The sequence below is a fragment of the Megachile rotundata genome, chromosome 6 (assembly GCF_050947335.1).
Source record: "Megachile rotundata isolate GNS110a chromosome 6, iyMegRotu1, whole genome shotgun sequence".
NCBI classification, from domain to species: domain Eukaryota; kingdom Metazoa; phylum Arthropoda; class Insecta; order Hymenoptera; family Megachilidae; genus Megachile; species Megachile rotundata.
In genome coordinates, this window is record NC_134988.1 from 2680985 (window position 1) to 2705609 (window position 24625).

At 31.8% G+C, this 24625-nt stretch overlaps 1 protein-coding gene across 15 annotated transcripts; it reads left to right on the plus strand.

Moving 5' to 3' along the window:
- The first annotated feature begins 87 nt into the window (after window positions 1-87).
- Window positions 88-24084, plus strand: LOC105663106 (uncharacterized). Of its 15 annotated transcripts, none has more exons than XM_076532993.1 (6): window positions 1149-1486; window positions 13017-15681; window positions 15763-20127; window positions 20833-20962; window positions 21634-21985; window positions 22097-24084. In XM_076532993.1, the coding sequence occupies exons 1-2, from the start codon at window positions 1365-1367 to the stop codon at window positions 15208-15210; spliced, it is 2316 nt and encodes a 771-aa protein (XP_076389108.1). In that variant the 5' UTR covers window positions 1149-1364; the 3' UTR covers window positions 15211-15681; window positions 15763-20127; window positions 20833-20962; window positions 21634-21985; window positions 22097-24084. The 15 variants fall into 15 exon arrangements, with proteins under 15 accessions (XP_076389115.1, XP_076389108.1, XP_076389107.1 ...); XM_076532992.1 differs by having other exon boundaries at window positions 15763-20045; XM_076532997.1 differs by lacking the exons at window positions 20833-20962; window positions 21634-21985; window positions 22097-24084 and having other exon boundaries at window positions 13017-15362; window positions 15421-15546; window positions 15625-15681; window positions 15763-20208.
- The last annotated feature ends 541 nt before the right edge of the window (window positions 24085-24625 follow it).

Consider the following 24625-nt stretch of genomic DNA (forward strand, 5'->3'; position numbering starts at 1 on the left):
CCCTGATAGAAATTTGTTTCTAAATGCCCCAGGAACCATACTACGTCGTCAAAGTTTCAAAATATTGCGCTTTGCATGTGCAGTAGAATTGACATAGGCGGCTCATGTACGTATCGCAATGCTGACACAAAACAATTAAGTACTCATTACCCGAACATTATTTATGAACTTTTATGATCGAACCATGTAAATAATGCAATGCTGACCATTCTTTAAATAGTAAAAGTTCATAAACTGTGCTCAGAAAGTGAGTAATTAACGATTTTGCATACTCATTGTCGTGTATATTCCTCCTACGCGCCGCCCGCGCATGCCACGGAAGAATAATTACCGAAAAACCATATCCTCGTAGACTTTAATGCAAAATTGTATTTGCTTGCGTTTATGTATTTGACTTTTCAACTTTTTTGTCCACGCTTTTCTCTTGCACCACTCAACCAATTCAACCGGATGACACGGTTGACTATTTTTACTTTAGCGTGAAATTTACTCGCTCGCTCAACATTGTTAGGTTAGGCGCGGAGCGCTTAATCAAACAGACCAAGTTTACATTTGAAGAGCTGTATTATGTACGATTAGAAATAAAATGATTTTTTATAATTGGATTTTGCCTTGGAAAGTACTAGGTTTCCTTATTAGTAAATGGAATATTTTTTTAACCGACTTCGAAAAAGGAGGAGGTTACTTAATTCGATCAGTATATATATATATATTATATATATATTAAAAGATTATTTTGAATATGTTATTTAATTTTGCGCCGCCTCCGAAAAGGTTGAAATGTATTTAATATAATACCTAACGAGTAAATAGGTTTCATTCATATCCGTTACGTAATTGTATGATTGAATGAAATAGAAATTACTTCATTAGGAAATAGAAATTATTTTATACTTTTTAGTGCATTTCGAAGTCGGCGTATTTTTTTTCTAAAAATTATTTTATTAAAATATGTAACTAAATCAATGGTACACCAAAAGTATATGCTAAGGATAGTAAATCATTCTTCCCTGCACATATTTCGCTACCTCCGGATTCATGTATATACAATCTATATATAATATCGTAATCTAAATCAGTGAACTTCGTTTAGGAATGGGACGCATGCGCTGACGGTCTTCGAACTCCTCCATTTTCCCTCCCACTGCCTCTCTTATCCAGAACAAGTGCCGCGGTGCCGTGGATAGATCAGTTTTTTGTTTCGCGCACTGCATGGAAGAAGTGTAAAGCTTTCGCTTACTTCATAATTATACATATCTACGTGAAACATTCATAACGTGTGAACTTCTGACTGAGTTTATACTAGAAATACGATACGTTAGTTCTGTGCTAGATTTCTATAGTGTTGATTGCATAATCGTGCCATGGACACGGAAGCGAAGGAGCGAAGCAGAGCACAGGCAAAGAATTTGCTTTTACGTATGAAGCAAAAAAAAAAGGCTTATTATTCAAAACGTTTGTCCAAAAGAAGATTATTGAGAAACTTGTAAATTACATTTTATACTACAGATTTGCATGAAAACGCTAATTCGTGTTACAGTTATAGTACAATATTTTACAATATACAGAATTACTTATATTTTTGATATATGTTAACACTTTCCACGTGAATATTCTGTGTTACGCGCGTTACAACACATTGATTCATTCCTCTTGTTACACCCATCACTTTCCCATTTACATCTTGACTAGATTAATATTTTCTTACAGTGAAAAGTCTGGAATCAAAAGTCCAAAACTTCCTACAGCAAAAAGACCATGAACAATTTTTGTATACATACATCGTAGTTTTCGAAAATAGGGAGAATCAAATGAATTAGTGATTACACTGTTTAACACGAATTTTGTTTTGCGATATTTACTAGGTATAGATGCGCCTTTAACTCATGGTATTACAGACAAAATTAAACAATTAGTTAAAATATTAATGATAAATTTTTATATGTGACATTTTTTGATAATGACCCTTGAGTATAACTGATTTTGATGACAGTTTCGAGTTTTTTCTGCTTTCAAAAGGTTCTAATTAGTTTCATGGTAAATGTTTTTCAACAATAGATATGTAAAGTTTTATTAGTATTATTCTTCATATAAAGTATTTATTACCTAATGTAAATTAGTAAATGATTAGGAGTAAAACTAACAAGCCGATCATGTTACCGGTTTACAGTTTCTTATTTTTCAATACAACATTTGTTAAAATAAGTTTTTTGAAATATGTATTAATTTTTATCGAGATAAAGAATTAATGTGTATATTCAATTATATTTAACAGCTTCTATATTTATTTTTCTACATTTTTTAAATTTCAAATGATATGTACATTATATATTGTTAATAACGCCTTGATACTAAATTCTATACAACAATTACACATTACAAATCCATCTTTATGAATTTCTACGTTACTTTTTAAACAACTTTCGTAATATTTTATGATAATTAAATTTCTGTTAGTTTGATAACTATCTGGCACATTACGATTTGGCAAATATACGTAAAGAAGTTCCTTATCTCTACCATAGATTTATACTACGGTCGATATGTTGCGAAAAAAATACACATACAGGAATAAAATATTTCGTACATAACAGTCTAGTAGATTTAAATAAAATGACAAAAAATACTGCATCTAATTTTTTATATTGTTTTATGCATCATAAAAGACATAATGAGAAATTAATGAAAAAGGTAATGATTAGGTAAAGGTAAAGGTAATATTTTTTCTTTTTTCCATATGAATATCACCGAAATTATTTGTTAGCTTCGTATTGTAATGAAGTTATTTATATTTCAAAATACAATTTCAACCTAGATATTTATTCCACGATCATCTCTACACGCCAAACCGCTTTAAAAATAATTATCTCATATTAAAATGCTAACATAGACAAAATAAGAAAACGCTTTATTAATTTAAAAAATTCTTTATTAAAATTGTATATTATTGGAATTTCGTAGAGCCTGAATTTTCTTGAGAATGAAGCTACCAAGTCTTATTAAATTATTATTACAAATCATGAGCAATATTTTATAAAATGTTATACCATTTTTCATAAAAAATGAAAAAGCGCTGTCATTAAGACGATTTCAGAACCAGAAGTTTCAACTATACAGTGCATGATTTATAAGAAGTGAAAGTAAAGATTCTACAATGTAAACATTCGACTTTGAACATCGAATTCTATCTAGTCGGTATGTTATTGTAAAATTAACATCTTCAAAATAGTTTGACATAGAACTTAAAGTTACAATCGTCTTCGTTACAATACAAAACTGACTATAATACTTTCTTAATAAAATAGGCTACAAAAATATAATTTATTTTGAAAAAATTGAACCTCGTCATTTTTTCACTGAATTTTGTTATCGATGTTTTTTATAATGCAGAAAAACAATTGAAAAAAATTGAACGTGATATTTGTCAGATGTTTTATTTAATCGTTTACATTCGAAGATATTTTGGAGACATTTTTTATTGCCTTTCTCACTGCGCTTATACATCTCCTATTTTTTTATCGTTCAATTTTATTAACATATTCTGTCTGTCAAATTAAGAAAATAAAGTTATATCAACATAAGACTTTAAATACTTTATTAAAAAATTATAACAAAGCGAAATCACAACGCGCTGTTTTGTTGTTCGATGTTGTATACAGGCAGTTTTCATTTTGTCCGCATAATTTTATTAATATATTCTATAAATAAAAATGAAAACAATATTTCTTTTGAATGCATTACTTAAAACTGATAATTAAAGGTACGTTATAGTAAAGTACATAAAATAATTTTAAGAAAAAAAATGCACCGACTTCGAAATGCACTAAAAAGTATAAAATAATTTCTATTTCCTAATGAAGTAATTTCTATTTCATTCAATCATACAATTACGTAACAGATATGAATGAAACCCATTTACTCGTTAGGTAGTATATTAAATACATTTCAACCTTTTCGTAGGCGGCGCATAATTAAAAGATTTTCTTGAACATGTCAACCTTTGGACAGCCGAACATACGCAAAGCTTGTATAGCTATTTTTTTTTCTATACATATAAATCGACAGCACACCGCGAAGTAGATGTTAGTGCGTATAGAATGTAACTATGGTCTATCTAGATTCATAGAGTATGCGTCAGAAAGACTCGATCGCCGCATATTCTATAAAGATAGAGCCGATCTGCCGCAAATTTGGTAATTCTCGCTTCATGGGCTCCGTTTATAGGTTCTTAGATCCATGGCTTCTACATGCGAACGAAGTCGATTCAATTTCATTTATATCAGAAACGTTGCGAAATGAAGATGCAGTCGTTACATTTACGTATATTACTAGATATATCTATAATGGTTCGTATTCATACTCAGGATTTATTAATTTCCAATACGCCATATCACAATCAACTGGTTATTGGCAGCAACGTTTACTGAGGTATTTTTAATTTTGCGCGGCCTCCGAAAAGGTTGAAATGTATTTAATACACTACCTAACGAGTAAATAGGTTTCATTCATATCTGTGACGTAATTGTATGATTGAATGAAATAGAAATTACTTCATTAGGAAATAGAAATCATTTTATACTTTTTAGTGCATTTCGAAGTCGGTGTATTTTTTTTCTTAAAATCATTTTATTAAGATAAAGAATCACTGTATAAGCTAGTTTACGCATTATCCATTTATTTTTGTACTTCATTTTCAATTTAAATCTAAATGGTGATTTAACATCCGTAAAAGGGTTAAATCTTTATGTTAATATAACATCTTTATCTCATATTACGTGTAGACTATATTGACGTTTGGCGGTATAAAACTGGAACACTTTGAACATTACATGTATGACACTGTAAATTTTATTTAAACATTCTTATTTCAAGTTGTTACATTAAACTGAAGGGGCTATATAAAACACTTTTTTGAGTGCAAATAATTAATTCAGCTGGGTTGTAATGGGCATAGTGTGTCCATTATTTTGTTCAACATAATTTCACTGCTAGCGGTCAGAGTTCTCTCATCTCGAATCGTACACATATGTAGACAGAATATAGTTACTGTTTTGCGCAAGTCACGAAAAATGAGAGGGGAAGGTAAATGTTTGACAACGGCACATCGGATGTATTCGGTGGCCAGCTTCGGGTACACTCGGTTTTGTGTTGAAGGTTCCTGTTACGGCAATGACATCAAATGTACAGTGGAGGACAAAAGTATTCGTGCACTTGAAATATAGAAATAGAAAGAACAATATTTTCTATGTTATCAAGTATATTTAAACATATATAGCTGTATATTAAACATTACACTTACAGCAACAAATGACCTAAAATCGAAGGCAATGGCATCATGTAATAACTTGAAATAACATAAAATTCACAAGACCGTAAGAAATTGCCGAGGAAAAGTATTCGTAGCGTCTATGAGGTTAGCGAGTGAAGAAGACTGTAATGTTAAAAATTTGGTATTATCAACGCCCGATATATTACGTGAAGTGATTTGCCGGAAGGATTATCACACAAAATATTAATTTATAAAGTTCCTGCTAAAATAATTGTAGCAATAATTAAGTGCAGGAATACTTTTGTCTCAGTGATTTCTTATAATTTCGTGAATTTCAAATCATTTCAAGTTACTACATGATGTTATTGCCTTCGGTTTTGAGTCATTTCTTGCTGTAAGTATAATGTTTAATATACAGCTATGTATGATTAAATATACTTAATAACATCTTTCCTTTTATTTTCTATATTTCATATTGTTCTTTTCATTTCTATATTTTAAATGTACGAATATTTTTGTCCTCCACTGTAGATCGTTCTTCATCCCCAACCATCATGTAAAAGGTTTTAAAAACTTAACCAATATTACAAAAATATTTAAATGGAAGATACAAAAGAAGTAATTCAGTGTAAAATAACGAAGCAAAAATTGCTTACCACTAGAAAATATACAGCTACCTTATAGCAATTTACACTGTTCTTATTCGCCAAAACGTAGAATTACATGGGCTACATATTAATTCGTTATAACTTATAAAAACACTTTCAATGATGTTAATCACTACAGTTAGGAGAAAATTCATCTTTGTTCAAAAAACTATGGCAAGAAGAAATAAACCTCGCAAATGATCCAAATTTGGAGTACTGACTTTAGTGCTTTATTGATGTGGAAATGTAGAAATTTGGGATTTGGAGATTTAGAATAATGGAAATCAACGGATTTGACGGTCTAGAACCTTGGAAATTCAAGGATTCGAGAATGTAATAAATTTTTTGGATCTAGTAATTTTGGAGTTAAGAGATTTGAAAAGTTGAAGATTTTAAATTTCGGAAATCTTAAAAATTTTAAAATTTACAAAATTTGAAAATATAAAACTTTACAGATTGGAATATTTTGCATTGTATTCGAGTGTAGAGATGAATGCATAATAGTTTTACAAAACATTCGAAAGTAAAAACTTCAAATAAGCATAAAAATAAACCATATTGCACTTTCTTTATCCACTTCAAGTGTTTGAATCAGTACACAAAGTTTTTGTCTTTAATTGTGTAGTTACGAATATGTACATGGTCTGAAAGTAATGCAATTTGTTTATTTTCGGCATTTTTCCTAGTCCGAACGTGTTCGAACTTGTTGGGATATGTGGAGAGGACTCTTATCTTTATATGTTCGCGAATTCGCAGAATCGTTATAAACGTAAGCCTATTATTAGTGCCCGTGTCATGACGCGTAATGGAGGAAGCTATCGAATAACGTTATGCGATTAAATTCTGTGTTAAAGTGAATAAAAGCCTCGCCAAAACCAACCAAATGATTAAGAAGTCATACTGGAATTCTGCTCTTTCTTATTTTCAAATTTCCAAGTGGTTGAATTTGTTCAAGAACAGTCGGGAAAACATGAAAGATGACTTTCGCTCTGGACGGCGGACAAGTACCAGAATTGACGAAAATGCAACATTTACTAGGACACTATTAACTTCTGATTAGTGATCAACGAATGAGTGTTCAAATGATCACAGATCAAAAAGAGATCTCCGCTACATGGTAGCTGCACTACGGCAAAGCTCCCAGTCATACCGATTTGCGCGTCCAAGAATTTTTAGCCAAACACAGCTTGGTAACGTTACCACAGCCTCCTTACAGTCCTGACATTGCTCCAGCAGATTTTTTCCTGTTCCCGAGGATCAATTCTGCCCTCAAAGGAATGCATTTTGGAACCATAGAAGCGATTCAAACCGCTGTGACGAAAGCATTATTTTAGTTCCCATTAAAAGTGTATTGAAAACCAAAGCGTGTACTTTAAAGAATTTTAAAGATTTATCTCAATAACAAGAATACATTTTTCTTACGTACCTAATTGCATTACTTTCCGGACAAACCATGTAGAACGCTTATGGAGTTAAAAAAATTGACATTCTAAAAATTACTGTATTAAGTTCACAAGCTGTTATTAAAAAAATTACACAGATTGAAAATTACATTAGATTATATGTTGTAATAAACAATCATATTTACATTCCTAGTTACTGCACAAAAGTATTACGAAACTGTCACATTTTATAAATTCTATATCAAATAAAAGTTGTTTTAATAATTCGGCTTGTATACCCATTAGACTGTGTAAAAAAAAATCGATATTCTCTTTTTTTTACTCCCACATCGAAAATAGTTATTTTTTGGACTACTTAAAATAGACTCATAATATATTTCTTAATTCGTATGATAAAAAATTTATTGCAGTATTACATCTTCACTTATATTCCGTCAGTAATAAGACTATACTAAAAAAGGAACCAACGAATGGAAATTGAATTGTCTTATTAAACTGTTATTAAATGCCTTTCGCGTGCAAATGTCTGTGTGTCAAATCAAACGTAAGCTTAAATCTCATATTTAACTCTTAAGTGTTGATTTCGTACAAAACTATCAAATAAAAAAATAACATAATGTATTCTCTTTTATTGTGATTGATTGAATTTTGTTTTATTAGATAAATTATAGTAAGTAATTTATTTCCAGGGAATACTAAGAAATATTTTTGTCAATCATTATTTATGTATAATACATATAAATGCCGACTATTTTCTACAAAATAAAATTCTAATTTTTAAATTTCATTTATTTATTACAAAATTATGATCATTTGAAATTAGCAATTATTATTTTGTTGCCATGTTCACGTCATACATCAACTGTCTTGTTTTTTATAATTTTCTCATAATATTGCCAGTAAATAATTGTGTTTGTATAATTCTTAGAATTTATAGGATTATATCCTATGAATATTTTTTATACCTAAGCTATAAAAAATGAACTATTTTCTGCCATTTTCTTTTTCATCAAACATACAGGATATCCACGGCTAAGTGTAACAACGCGATATTTCTTGAATTAGTGGTGACACGAAAGAGCGTTTATATGTATAGGAATTGCAGGATAAAAGGAGCTCTATGTTTTGGCAGAAACAAATTCCTTTAATATTATTAATGATGAAGTTTCGTTTTTTAAATGGAACAATATTTTTTTCATGTATTTACCCGATCTTTATTAATTTTCAAGATATAATATACATATAGAAATATACTGATTGTTAGCAAAAACATTTGGATTTGAGTAGTAAATCATAAAAACGATCTTATTACTGCAGTAAGTGCCGCATGTTTGACTCTACCAGCCGAAACCAATAGCCGCGGGACTACGGTCCGAACGGCAAATTCGAAGAATAAGAAACGTAGAAAGAATTGCCCATTATTCTTGATGCGGAAAACTTAGACCGTAATATTTTTTATCGTTGTGATTTATTTCCTCCCACTGTATCGAACTGTCGCATCGATTGTTGAATAAACGATATTACTCTGCGATAAGCACAAATTGTGGGCCAAGATTATAAATTTATTTTACTGTTAGTTCGCTCTCTGTTAGAGGTGTTAATATTATTTTATTCTTTTACATTCTTTTATATAAGAATACAACTAAATCATTGATATAAAAAAATTTTTTTTTGATTGAATAAAATATGAATTGTTAAAGAAATTATTTATGTAACTAATTACAACAAGAATTTTCCTTAAATCAGTCCTATTTCATTACGACTAATTATCTGAAAAATTTAAGTATTAATATTGTCAATAACATTTTTATGAATTTCTTTTCATATCTTAAAAGTGACGATTTAGTAGAGTTTTATAAGTAAATTTCATTTGCTATCACTATCTAAACAAAAAGTGTGGATAATCGTAACATGAAATTGATAACAAGTTCTCGAAAGTACAAAGATTCTGATACATACATTAACATGTAACAGAGATAACATAAACATAATTTAAATTATAGTAATCTAGTATCAGTATAATTATACTGATTGACAAAACATGATATGAATATTATAAAATTTTAATAAAGACATCATAAGGCTTCCACATTGGCTTACACATGAACTTAAGTACGAAAACATCCATAATAAAATGTAAAGACTTGGCAACGTTGATATTTCAGGAAAGTCGTTCGTCAATTGTACAATACATGTTCTCATCATATCCAATTACACAGGAGATGATAGAAACCAAAATTCAACCTCCAATTTATAAATTATATGTTAGCGTCAACGTATTTTGGAGAGTCATCGAGGGCAATTAGCCTGTGCTATTTTGCCTTTGAACAATTTATGATAGGGATAGACTACGTAAGGTCTGAACGAAAGGTTGTTTATGAGAGTCCAAGTGAGACGATAGACGATGGCTATTAACTTGGAGTCGTATGGTCGTTAGATGTCGCAGGACTGTGTGTTTTGTTAATTTCTGAGATTGTAGAAAAGGATAAATAGTTTGTTATTGCATTACTTAGTCGAATAGGGACGTTGTTCCTTGAGGTTCTGGCCACGGAGTGCGGAGGTAAGGATTGAGTTTGACCTTTCGGCACTTACCTCAGCACCTTAATTGGGAACGGTTCTCTTTTCTAAAAAATATCTAGCATATAAAATTAGAGCCAACACTTAAGCAGTTGAATTTTAGCGGAGACTACTCTAATTTACATCTTCGAAGAATAAAAAATAGTTAAATAATTCGATTTAGACTTATTGTTAGACTGTCGTCTTTATAAATATTTATAATGTATAGGATAAAAAGCTAAACCAAAGACGGATATTAGCCTTTACTATACATAGGAGATAAATGGCACACCAACAAAAGTATAGATTCAATATTCTTTATGATGACATTTGAAAATTGAATTTAGTCCGTTATCTAACAGTAGTTTAGAGCACTCCATTATGACGAAACTACACACGTTGCCTACAAGACATCAGTTACATCGAAACAGTTGAACAGATAGTCATTAAACTCGGAGTGAACCACACCCTCTATGTACATAACCCTCATGAATGTTTTAATTTATAAGCCCACTTCTTTTTCACTATTCAATATACTTTTCTTCCTCCCAAGTTACTCCTTATACGTAAAAATAAATATTTAGTTTTGAAACACGCATTACTATATTATCTATTTTATAGAATACCATGTTATATCATTGTAATATACCAGGAGTCGGCAACCTTTTGAGTTGGAAGAGTCAAAAATTACAATTTACAAAATTTCAAAGTTTTTAAAGAGCCTCAAAATTTTTTCTTACCAACAATAAATAGTACTCGCATAAATAAATGTAAGATAATCAGGAATGTTATTGGTAACGGGTGAGGTTTACCAAATAAACTAGTGGGCGCAATTTAAAAGAATACTGCAATGTTTTACTGCGACTTTTCACGGCAAATGCCAATACAAGAGTGTTTTCATTGACACGATCCTGTCTTGAAGACACCCCCGTCAGCGTGGCTGTTTAGGGCACTTGGGCCCAGCGAAGTTCCCTGAGGAAGAGGAAGTGCAATAACAAAAGCGGATGGCCTGTGTCGACCGTTCGTTAATTTCTATTTTCTAACATAAAGTTTTTTGATAAAAAGAACTAATCTATTTATTCATAAGAAAAACATCCGACGATGGCGTCATTCAAGAGCTTCCGACGGACTGACGACAGTGACGACGCGTGTCTCAGGGGAGGGGTGCGGTGAAAAGCGAGTACAAGTGGCTGAGAGATAGAATCGGTGCCTAACCTTCGTTAATCGATTCAGAATGATTTTCAAATGTTTTTTTTTTTTAATAAAATAAATAATATTTGCATACGTAGGATTAGTATTTTTAAGAACTAGGCCTTTATTAAAGAGCACGATAAAACAGCGAACAAAAAGTACACGAAAACTTACAAAAATATACACACACGCACGCACAAGCAACAAAAGTACAAAAAGTCCAAAAATCGTGATTCGTAAAACCGTAAGCCGTAAAACCGTAATCGAAATCGTAATCGTAACCGTAACCGTAATCGTGATCGTAATCGTCGTTGCACACTCGCTCGTCTCTCGTTATTCTCTATTAGCTTCTAACGCTCGCACCGCGGACACACCCTTATATTCACGCGATGATATTCTCGATTTTCGGCATTCGAACAATTCGCGAATCTTCGGTTATCCGAAGCCCCCCCCTCTCCAAAGAGCCGCAGGTTGCCGACCCCTGTAATATACTATCAAATTGTTATTATATTAACAAAATTAGAAATTTTTAAAAGTTCTGATTTTTCATATAAAAAATCATTCTTTGCATTTCTTTATCTTTTTCCTTACTATGTTTAAGCTTCAATATTGTGTAACAAGGAAAGAAAATATACTGACAATGAGAAAGATTATCTGTACGGTTCCTTATAAATCCGGATTCCGTTCTAATTACTTTACGATTAATTGCTTTCGCGAAAAATGTCTTGTAAAATAGAAATATTCTCTGTATAATTGTTTTAAAACTATGAACTACAGAATATGTAGTAAAGTTGTAAACTAAATTCGGAAATTTGAATATGTATTCATATATCAACGTAATTCGAATTTAAAATTCGAATACTTCAAAAAATTCAAATGTTTTGAATATTTGGATACAAATAGCTCTTGATTTTCATTCTACTTTCGCACAATTTGCTACTTCTAATGATTTTATAAATTCTGAAAAAAATTCCTAGCACCATCATAGATGAAATAATTAACTTCATGAATGAATTAAACTTAAACTTTGACAACGAAGTTAAAAAAATGTTAATGAATTCATTGATTCGCACTGAGTACCTCTGTCAAGTGAATGCTTAATTAAGCAACAAGAGTTAAATGAAATACAGAATGAAATTGAGGAAGAAAAAACTGTCAAAATCGCCAAGATTTTGACAATCAAGAATATGAATGAAGCTTTTGTGTATTTTGACTAACAAGGAAAAATGTGATAACTTAATGTGATAACTTAACTTTTTATCAAGAAAAGAAAAGAGGGTGGTATTCAACTATCTCTTGACAACCTTATAAAAAAGAATACCTAAAAGCACCTAAACACATTTCGTGAACTTCATTATATATGTATATTGATAAATAAGTATTTAACATACAATTTTTGAAGTTCTTTTTACTTCCCTGTACTTTTAAACATTCAACATTCACGCACGATTTCCAGAACGAATTATTATATGCGAAGGTCGAGGGCCGCCTAAACTTTGAATATTTGAGTATTCTAAGATACAGATTTCGTAAGCAGATATCCCTTTCTCTTCTAGTTATTAGTATCCCGACTCCCCATTTTGGTCGATTATAAAAAAAAGGTTAGAATGAGATCCTAAACTATCGGAAGATTAAAAAATGTGAGTGTAAATATGATACATAAATACACACCGATGGTAAAATGAAATCTATTACTTATTAAATTGTTGCTTATGAATTGGCCAATTTCGGTACATCAAAAATCTAATATATTTTTAAGTTTATTTTACATTCTCTCGCACACAATATGTTTAGTTCACACTAAATAGATCATATAAAAAAACAAGGGTGTCAATGATTTTATGCTGAGGGATCTTACTTTCTTCTGCTATACTTGTCCCTCTTTTTTGCAAGATATTTCTTCAATTATTGTGGACATATATGTTTCTCATTAGTCAAACATTTTTTCAGACGTAAGTTAAGAAACCAAAAAGCGGCCTCTATGTCAAACGACGATCAAAATAATGAAGCAAATCAACAAACTGACCAAACTAAAGTTGGCGAAATAAAAGCAGATGGTGAACACAACGAAATAAAAACAAATGCCGAATGCAACGAAATAAAAACAGATGCTGAATGCAACGAAACAAAAGCAGATGATTGTAGAATTATCTGCTACCAAAGTCTTCCACTCAATAATAAAGGCTCTCGCAAGTGCAGTCTAAACTGTTTTCCTCTATGTAAAATATATGAAGACTATAAAGGAAAGCTCGAGGAGCTTAAAATTATTAAAGGAAGTATGGAACTAATCGACTTCAATGAAGAGGAACAACGTGAAATGAGCAGCATCAACGGAACTATGCAAGTATACGCTATAATACCGAAAGAGAATGAAAAAGATATATTGGATGAAACGCAAGAAACATCAAATCTAAATAATGATTACGAGGCTTTAAATCAAGAAATTATGTCTTTAAGCCAAGAGACTATACCTTCGAGTCAGGAAACTATTTCGGATGATACTGACCTCGAATGCAATTGGATAGTAGAAAAAGCAAAACCGCAAACGCAGGAACAACCAATTTTGGAAGGAATAGATTTTGTCGATTTTAAATATGTTTTTAATCAATTATTAACACTCGACGATCATTCCAACATCGGATGCAGCATTCGACATTTTAAAATAATTGGACGTTACCGGAATGGACTGAAAATAACATATTCTGTAAAATGTGAAATGTGCAATCAGATAATACATATACCATGCATTCAACAGAATAATGACGTTATAGATATCAATGAGAGCGCTGTTTCCGCGACAATGGTATTAGGCGGCGGATATGTTCAACTGATGGAGATGTTGGCTTGTCTGAATGTGTCGTGTATGTCCAAACAATCATACGACAAACACAGAACAAAAATAATAGAGGCCTTCGAACTGGCTGCACAGTGGGAAATGGAAGCTGCTGGTAAAAAAGAGAGAGAACTAGCTATAGCAAGAGGTGATGTATGTCCAGACTCTGGCATACCATGGATTCCAGTTGTCGCTGATGGTAGCTGGATGAAAAGATCATACAAAGGTGGTTATTATAATTCTCCTTCCGGTGTAGGAGTTATTGTTGGATATTATACAAAGAAAGTGTTATATGTTGGCGTAAAGAATAAAGTCTGCATAACTTGCCGGGTAGCGGCTAAGAAAAAAGAAAAACCTAGCGAGCATCGTTGCTTCAAAAATTGGGGTACAACTCAGAGTTCAACTGCAATGGAAAGCGTTGCTATTTTGGAGGGATTTGAATGCAGCATAAAAATGCACGGCCTGATATATTCAATATTAATTGCCGATGGTGATAGCAGTGTCTACAAAAAGATATTGGACCGTGATCCGTATAAACAGTACTCGGTGCGTGTACAAAAAATTGAATGTATCAATCACATGCTACGCAATTTCGGTAAGAAAATTGCTAATATCGGCACTACAGGTGGGTGCCAAAAATTAAGAGCTGTCGTAAAAAAAAACGCTCTCCGTCTGCGCGCTTGTATAAGGAAAGCTGCACAATACCGCTATAACGAAAACCTGCCACTGGTTGAAAAACTTGAAAGACTAAAAGCAGATTTAACTAACGTGCCTAGCCACGTTTTCGGAGAACACAAGGACTGTGAAAGATTGGCATATTTCTGCAACCAGTACTCTGCTCCCAACGTAATAAACTATGTTCCGCAACTGAAGGAAGCAGGTATTTATAAACGTATAGAGGAAGCCATGCAGCCGCTTTTCAAGAATATTCAAAGTTTGCTGTACTGTATGAATAATAATGCAGCAGAAGTCTTTAATGCCATCATCGCGAAATACATTGGTGGCAAACGAATAAACTTTGGATTAAAAGGCTCGTATCAGGGTAGGGTTTACGCTGCTGTCGTTCAGTACAATACAAAAGAGGCAGTGAGCCGAATGTGTAGAGCAATAAATAAGGAACCGCCAGTCCTTGTCAGGAAGATTGAAGAACGACGTAAAAGCGAGAATAGAAGATATTATATATCTTCCAGGCGGCGTAAAAGACAAATGTGTGATAAGGATTACGGTCCTTGTGCGGAACAACCTGAGATAGAAGAAATAGTTTTCACTCCCGAGTATGAGAAAAAAATAGCAGCACTCCACAAATGTTAAACGATGGGATACGAGATCGAAATGGGGAGTCGCAATCAAGCAAATTGCAAGATATGAATAGCTTACATCTGCTACTGGCAAATGTTCTAAAGAGATGATCTATATGTATGAAGATAAAAAAGAAATGTTCATGCTGACAGGAATTGTACACAGTAAGTTCCATAGAACTTAACCGATTAAAGAGTTTTAAAGTCATAAACCCTATTTTAGTTCAGGATAAAGCTTGGTTTACATTTGCAGTCTTAGTCATTCATTTCTCACAAAAGAAACGAAGTTACCTATATAACCCGGAAAAACATATAAATAGAAATATTCACGATGTATCCAAAAGAATAAGTAGAATGCTCCTATTTTCATTACATCTTTGTGAATTAATTCGAAAATATTATGATTATACAAATATTTCCTACACAGATCTGCATCACGGAAACAGTTGTTTCATATGACATGAAAATGACCATTTATAAAAAGGTAAGTACAAAACTTACATTCTCATCATATAAACAACTGCAATTAAAATTCAATATAAATTTGTCTTAATTGTTTTCACAGGCCAGTCTTAAAATTGCAAATTCTACCGCATCAAATGGAGAAAAGGAGCCAAAGTTTATAGCACGTGTAGAGAAATAAGTAAATCACATTATTTAATTTTATGAAAATCGTTCTCATTGTACTTGAATTTTTATCATAGATTTTATAATCTAACTATAATTTAAGCGGACAATGTTATTGCACATTGTTTATAAAAGCTGGAAAACGGTAATATGCAATGAATTCCTTAAACAGTATTCAGCTATACTTGTAAGTACAATATTGCCTCGAAATAAGGAACACGCATGAGACCGACGAGTTGCTTATTTCGAAGGTGGTCTGCTATTCGACTATTGTGTTTTTTTTATTACATCGCTATATAATAGAGTGAGAAAACAATATAGTACATGTTCTGTCCTCTTTCCACGACTCTTTCCATAACTTCTGTTTTACGCACCAATCTCTCACTCGGCGTCGGATTTCAATCAAAGATGTGGGAATAAAAATTTGCTAATTTCGAAGCTGTTGCTTGTTTCGAGGCAATACTAGTATACCTTATTGTTGAATTTAAATGTTTAAACTGGAAAAACTGTTTTGATTGAACTTTTTTACTTTTGCAGATAACATTAGAGTTTACAGCATGATGGTTCAAAAAATACGGTAGCATTTCATTAAAATTGCATATAATTATAAATAATATTAAAAGTAATAATTTTGCAAAATTTAACGGATTATTTTCTAAAATAAAAGGGTGATTTATCTGAAAGTTTATCAAGAATATACGACAGCGGAATAGAAAAGTGGCCGATCTATTAAATCTGGGGCCATTAATTCGAGACTCCCGCAATTTATATAAGTTTTTTTATATTTTATTTATCGCCTTCAACTTCTCAAACTAATCAAAGAAGAAAATATTTAAAAGCCTTAATAGAAGAAACCAAATGAAAAAATGTTTGTATTTGCTTATATTTTTATGAAATAAAAAGAGAATAATTTTTCTTCGTTTCATTATTTTTAAAGAAATAAGAGGAAAACAGAAAATTTTGTTTACTTAATTTTTATTCATAATATATATATTTATTCGTAATATATTATTTCTTTCTTTTGTGTGCTATGATTTTCCAAAATTATTATTTTTAATAGGATATGAAATGCTTTATAATTGTATGAAGTTTGAGCGAAATCAATTGTCCCTTTAAACGATCTCCTATCACACGATCTAATTAGTAGTTATTTAACCGTTTTAACAAATAAGTAATTTAATCGAAAGTCTTTGTGTCATTATAATTATAATAGGCTCGTATTCTTTTTAATTCCGACATAATGACGAGTAATACCGAATGCTGCTTCATTTCTTGTGGAAAAATACGGAAAATATATAAAAAAAAATGTTTTAATTTTAGACTTAGTTTTCAAGAGATTGAAGTTTGAAAATTCACCGCATTTCTGCACTGTTACGGTAATGTTATTTTCGGCAATTGTGTTCCATGATATCTTAATCGAGATGTAAAAAGATTTTTAATGTATTGCTTTATATTCTAATCAACGGGTTAACAGATAATAACAACAGATTGTTAGATAACGCATTCAGAAACATCCACCTAGCCTCCATAGTATAAAGATTTTACACTCATTTATGCGATTAAATTTATAGGACTTTTATGTATGGGAATACATTTATGAAAAAATATATTTTGAGTAGACGCACATATCTATCCATTTTATAACGAGGACAATTTTAATGATTTTGCGACTGAAAAACTAACATTTTGTCTGCGAAAATTTGTGTCGTGTCTTTTTTTGAAGTGGATGATAACAAAGGGGTGCAGCAAATCTTCAAACTTGATTTTCTCAAACACTATACTCTGTAATTTTTTCTTTTCTTTTCCATAAGGAACACATTATTCAGCCAAATTTTGATTATATTTCCCAAAAATGATGAAAATGTTAATGTTTACCCATAAGTAGATATATCGAATATGTATATATGTAATGTAAAAACAGAAATTTGTACGAAACTCAACTGCAAATCAAAACGTATAGAATTTTATAATTTTGTAATGAAACCAAGTAAAAAAAACATAAGTAAAATACACAATTTTAAATAAAAATATTTTAAATACATGTAAGTAGTAAGACAACCCAAAATCGAGAAAGTTCCTTCAAGTTAGAAGAATTTTTATAGTTTTTACTTTCTTTTAATTTTTTTATCTGTTGTGTAATATTAAGTTGTCGTTACTGAATATGTTACGTATGTATGTCATTTCTGCATGATATTATACTCATTCTTTATATACGGAAACAGTTTATTGAAAAGATATTTATAAGTTGTCAGTTGTTCTTTTTTTTTTTAACCAGACATTTACGTATGCTGGGATTTATGTAGCTATGAAGTAACAGTAAAGGTGATATTAATTCTCAAAATAGCTATCTAATTTAATTACCTATCCTTAGTTTATCTTTTAACATTCATATACAAACTTAGAAATTTAGCCTGGACCTATAATGTATCTACTGACCTACTTTCACCGAAAGTAAGATAAATCCCTTCGAATATCTCCAATGTCTCCCTTCGAATATATCTATTCATAATATCAAAATGATTCGCAAACAAATTAAATATTTTCAAATGAGACATAATCAGATGTTTATAAGTTATTTATAAGTGTATACGTGAAGATCATATGAAGGACAAGTTTATTTTGTTGAATGGAATCACATAACTCTTAATATACTAATCGATGTAGCTCATCATTCTCTGTAAAAGATCATTAACTTATTTATATTAAAAATCATTAACTTAAGAGTTTATCATTAACTTTCATATTCATAAAAGTGAACTATTTATAGATAATACTCACAAAAGTATTAGATAATACTCACAAAATTGAACTACGTACGTTTCGTTAGATTCTGCACGAACATTTTTACGTATTTTGTTTGCAAGTAATCAGTTACTGTCACAATAACAGTTACATAACGTATAACAAAAACAATTATTTTTAAACTCGTGCAAACAATTACAAAATAGCATATTAGAATTCAAATATTTTTTAAATGACCTCTTCTTTATATAAAGAAATTAGCAATTTTTTGCAGGGAGCGATATACTTAGTCGACTAATATGTTAAAAATATAAACAAATTAAAATTAATTTTTATGTTATCTAGTCTTTCAGTTGCATGAAAAACTATGAACGTTAATTTGCATTATCCTCAAAATATTTTCATTTTTAGTCGAGACATCTTTTGAGTATGTACACCATTTTTTACTTTCAAATAATTTTCATCTGTGAAATTAATTTATCACGTGAAAAAGGTTATTGAAACATAAAAACTGTTAAAAGTTTGGAATGGAAAATTAAATAATCTCTTTTTAATTTAAATAATCCCTTCTAAATGATAAATTAATTTTATTACAACTTTTACGACATTATTACCATGTTTGTGTTCAAGAAAAGAAGTTGCCAGAGAGTCATGGAAAGTGAAAATTGCCTATCAATAACTTCAATGAAGTTATTTTGAATACTCAATTAAAGATACTGCGTTAGATGAAATAATTTGTTACGGATAGAATTGACTTTATGAAGAAAACTCAGATCATGAAGTAGTAATCAAAAAACATACAGTCGATCGGGTGTAATTAACGGTGTTTTCGGGGGCAACTGATCAGAAGCAATAGTGTATAAGTTCGCCTAGAAGCTTCTACGTGCAACGGGAAACCTATAGCCGTATTCGTCGAGCACCATGAACATTTCGACATGAAAAATGTCACCGTAACACCGGGGCTATAAAATCTGTCCAGGAGTAGTGAGGCTTACTATAGCACCGAGAACCCCACTGTTCGGGAGAACAAGAATCCGGGCAGAGGTGAGCTAACGCGTCCCGCGGCCGGTAGGCTGTCTACGGGATCGCTAACATTCGAAAATGGTAAATAATTAATTTTCTATGAAATGTACACGATTGTGATTCCTAGTAAAATGGAAATTAATAACTATCTATGCGGCCGCTGTACGTCGGCGAACCTTAGTGTATACATATTTCGGCGAATAAGAAAAAGCCACATCCTTCGGCGACGTCTCTTTATATTTTCCAGAAACACATACAAAAGTGCGGACCGCTCCTTCTGATGGCGGATACCGACAAGTTGCCAACGAGCCGTCAGTATTGGGCACGCGACACGGCAGTTCGGTCGTAGACAAGCCGAAATTGGCGTGGTTGCTAGAAGACGTCTCAGGAGAATTTATAATACATATAAAAAGAGGGAGGACCTCGGAACCTTCATTTGTGTTTGTACTACTTTTAGTAAGTAGTTACTTTGATTCTACAAGTTAGAGTGAGCACTTTGGTTTGCAATATTTAGAGTTCACTTCTGTTATTACGAGTGGTAAGTTCATTTCATCTTTGCAATTTGTAAAGATTACTTGGTCTTCGGTTAGACTTGTTAAATAAATAAATGAAAACATTATATTCAGACTATTAATTTACATTCCACCTGAGTTCGCTTTTCGGAGTAATTGGAAAAGTTTCATGCGATACATAAATAATAATTAATATTTAAGTGAAATGAATTCCTTCTCCTTTTACATAGCATATGATAACTGATTACATTTTAAGCTACGTTTGTTGTTGTTGATTTTGCTAGGGTCTCGATTGTTTTGACTATTGGCTTAGCTACGCATGTTACTTGAAATCATACTATCAAATTTATACTCCTAAAAAGACATTTTTCGTAAACAAACTGAAAGCTAACAGACCAATGCTACCATTGATGGGACATGATATTTTCATTTATTGCAAGTATTCTGTACAGTTGAAGTTAGTATGTGTTATTTTATTAGAAAAAAATAAATATTTTCTTTTCTATATTTGATATAAAAATGCTTAATACACAGTTTCTCTTTCAATGAAAAACAGCTCGGACCTGACAAAAAATAAACTTGAAATACTTCTGCTCTGTTAAGGGTTAATATACATGTACCACTGTTGAAACTTATATTGCATTATATTTTACAATATTTGCCTTATATTCTTTCCTAGTACATCGCTTATACTACAATATATGTTACATATATGTGTAAACGTTTTGTAGAAAGTCAAGCCGTTAGGATTCGAACGATACGACAGTTAGGAGCATATCAAGAAACGGAATAAGAAAAACAAATACTAGCTCTTGTTAAAGCCGCCAATTAGCTGTCGATCACCGAAGATATAAACGACAGGTAAATAATCGAGAGAACGAGTAAAAGAGAGTACGAGTGAAATATTAAGAACGATAACCCCAAAATCTGTGTATGTGAGAATGTGAGTGAGTAATTGGTATATTTACGAAGGCTAAATGAGGACAGAACAGTCTATTGTGAGAATTCTGAGTTAGCGAGAAAAGAAAGCGAATAAGTTAGCGAGAGCAGAGCAAGTGTTGTAAATTAGTGAGAAAGAGCCAATATTATAGATTTATATTAAATTAAAATTATTTTAAACATGTCTTGGTTCATTTCAATCCCACAGTTATTTATATACTTTGTGTGAGCCCCATGTTGGGCGCCAATTTTGTAAACATTATTTATATACTTTTGGTAAGCCCCACGTTGGGCGCCAATTCTGTAAACGTTATAATTATATTTTTGTCGTATTTTGACAGATCTAATGCTCAGGTAGGGCGCGTACGTATAAATGAAAGTTATGTTAACATGACTACGGATTATTCGGAGGAATTCTGGCCTCCATATACTGAATAGCAAACTGGTCTGTTTGCTCGTTAAAGAAAGTTGGAAACGATTGATACAATAATAAACACTAACAGATATATTTCTTTATATCTTCACAGTTATTCAGACTTCAAAATAATCTTACTCTATCTTCTCTTCTTCTATCTTCTCTATCTTCTCTGTAGTATAAAATCACAAGGTAACGCGGATCGCTACCCTCTCTACTCCACAGTCCAAGGTCCATTCACCATGTCACCACAGTATAAGAAAGCACAGTAGGCTCACTCTGCCCAAAAGTGGCCTAATATTTGTCACTCGCGCATGACCGAATCGCACAACCAGCAACATGGCGGTTGTGAATAACTGGTAATAGCACATATGCTCGTTATTTTTGTCACCTACTTTTTTAAATAAATAAATAAATATATATATAAAGTGTGAAGCAAAATGGTGTTGTATAAAAGGCTATTAAAGTATAACGAGTGAAAAACGTGGAATAAAAGAAACTTTGTTTAGATTCCCGAAAGATGTAGAAAGGTTAGTTTATTATGTTACTTATCTTGTATTTATTATAGCTTTTAAGGGAGAGTGCATGAATTTATTATTTATTCATTATATTAATTAATTAATATTCCTAAATATTTTTAGGTATACATCAATCAACTGAAATTAAGAAAGAAAAAGAAGAATTCAGCATCTAGATCACATTATGACTGATGGATCAAGGATGGATACACATTTGTAACATCCCGGAAGAATTTTCAAACTTTTATTGCAGTGTCATTTCTTCAATTATCGATTGTATTTCTCCCTTACCGACCGCGACATTAGACAAATCGAGTCTATATGGAAAATTCCGCAATGCTATATGCCTACGTGCCGCGATGCTTGCCCCGAATTTCCTGGTATTCTCGCGTTATTCTAGAGAAGGATAGAAACATATTTTACAATTAGGACGTTATTAGTTATTAAAAACCATTAGTTAAACAAATCAGTCAATACATATCAAGCGTACTAATATTATGTTATCCGGAAATAGAGTCAGATGTTAGTTTATTGCAGTATATATTGTAAATTATAATATTGTTCAATGGAATGTTCTAGAAGCATCGTATGCTTATACATTTAGCTCCGATCCGTATAGAAGTCGTGCGTAGTACATAGAGGAGGATAGAAAATTCGATTTTCGTTAAAACACTATTAAATCACTATTTTTATATCAGGAATATAAACTATTATGTAGATTGCGATATTGATAATGTAATTAAATCGTTCGTTTTCATAATTACTGCCTAATTGCGAATTTATACGATAATTATATATTTCGACGTTATGGGGGTTTTCCAAGAATTTGCCAGGCTGGCGAGTATAAAAGGCCGAGCGAAACTCGCCTAAATCGCAGAACAGTTTTCGAAGTCGATCGAGCTAGAAGTCTTCAGATAAGTATAACCGGAACAGTTTTCGCTGTCAAGAGCCGAAACGATTCTTAATACTTGACTGGTAAAGCGGGTATACGCCATTTGGATACTTGGTCGTGGGTCGTTCTAGTAGCCAGTGAACAACAGGCTCCCCATTCAAACGGTCTCGTATCTGAAACTCCTTTAGGAGAGTGCTATACTTAGCGCCAAGAAAGGCTAAGATATCGAAACGATAGCTCTCAGCTACTCAAATTTGATTTTTCGTCGGATTGCTAACGCGCCGTCAGATTCTCGGAGTTCGCTTTGGGTAGTTTCGTAGCCAGCTAACGCAGGCTCCCCATTTGAGCGGCTTGGTCTCTGAAGCCCGTGTCTTTTGGGTGGCAGTTCAGCAATTACGATTTTATATTAGAATCAATTGATTTGCTACCCTGTCAGACTTATACTGTTCACCCTTTTCCTGTATCGTTGGGTCGTTCTAGTAGCCAGTGAACAACAGGCTCCCCAATTAAGCGATCTGGTTTTGGCTGTCAGTGTTCGTTTTGACAAAAAGGGTCATGGACAATTAGTTGTCGAGCCAGATTAAAAGAGTAACTGTTCCGAGGAAATAATTCATTTAGATTGAAACAAATTTTGAACTTGAATTAGTAAAAGAATATTGTTCTGTCATCAGCGTAATTTCCGTAGTCGACTACACCGCGTTAGATAATAGATAAAATCGTTAATCTGTCTAACTTTGCGAAAGCGTATTTAGGTACACTTAGAGAATCACACTTAGGTCGTGTTTCTCGCTGCGGTAGACTATCACGCGCTAATATTAATAATTCCGTAAAGAATATTCATTATATAAATTACAAACGTATTAATCAATATAAACTTTGTCATTGCGATAGTGTTCGAAACAAGAATTAAATAATATAGAATATCAAATTCAGTAATTATATAAAAGCGAAGTTAGCTTTATCCGAAATCAGACTTAGGTACGAAATAATATAAAGTATTAACTAGTGAGAATCAGATTTAGTTAGATTCACAATTATCTATTACATATTGTTTAATTTACCAAGTTTTATTATTTCTATTATCAATATTATATCAAAGTCTATTTAGTTTCTTTTGATCAAACCAATATACTTTTCATATTTTGTTATTTGTTACTTGTTATTTGTTAAATTCATCATCTTCGTTATTTTATTGAATAAACCTTATTGTTGAAAGATATTGACCTGTGGATTTCACTCCTTAACCGCACACCACACGAATCCCACAATCTTTAGATTTAGTTATTTTCCAAAACGAGTCGTTCAGTTGGTAAAAGCCGCTCTTTACCTTACATTTGTCAATATTATGATTATCAGATTATATTTTTCTAACGTCGTTTATAACGTATTTATTAATTATTGTATACTATGTAGTAGGCCAATCAGTCGTTGACTGAAGTCAACAACGATTAGGTTTAAATTTTTGAAAATCATCTATTACTCCTTTATCATTTATCAATGTAATTTAAATAAAAATATTTGCCGCCAACTCTCTGTTCTTGTTTGTTGTTGGTAAGTGTGTGTGCTTGCTTACTTTAGCAGTAGTGTAGTTTGGTGGTCTGGTAGGTAGCGAGCGATGGTGATGATGATAATAATTATTAAACAATAATATTGGATTTGGAAGAATATAAAAATGTGTGTGGTGGTGTAAGTATTATTATGTAGTTGTTTGTTAATATTGTTATTGTTGTTGTGGTGAAGCAGAAGAATCTAATAAAACA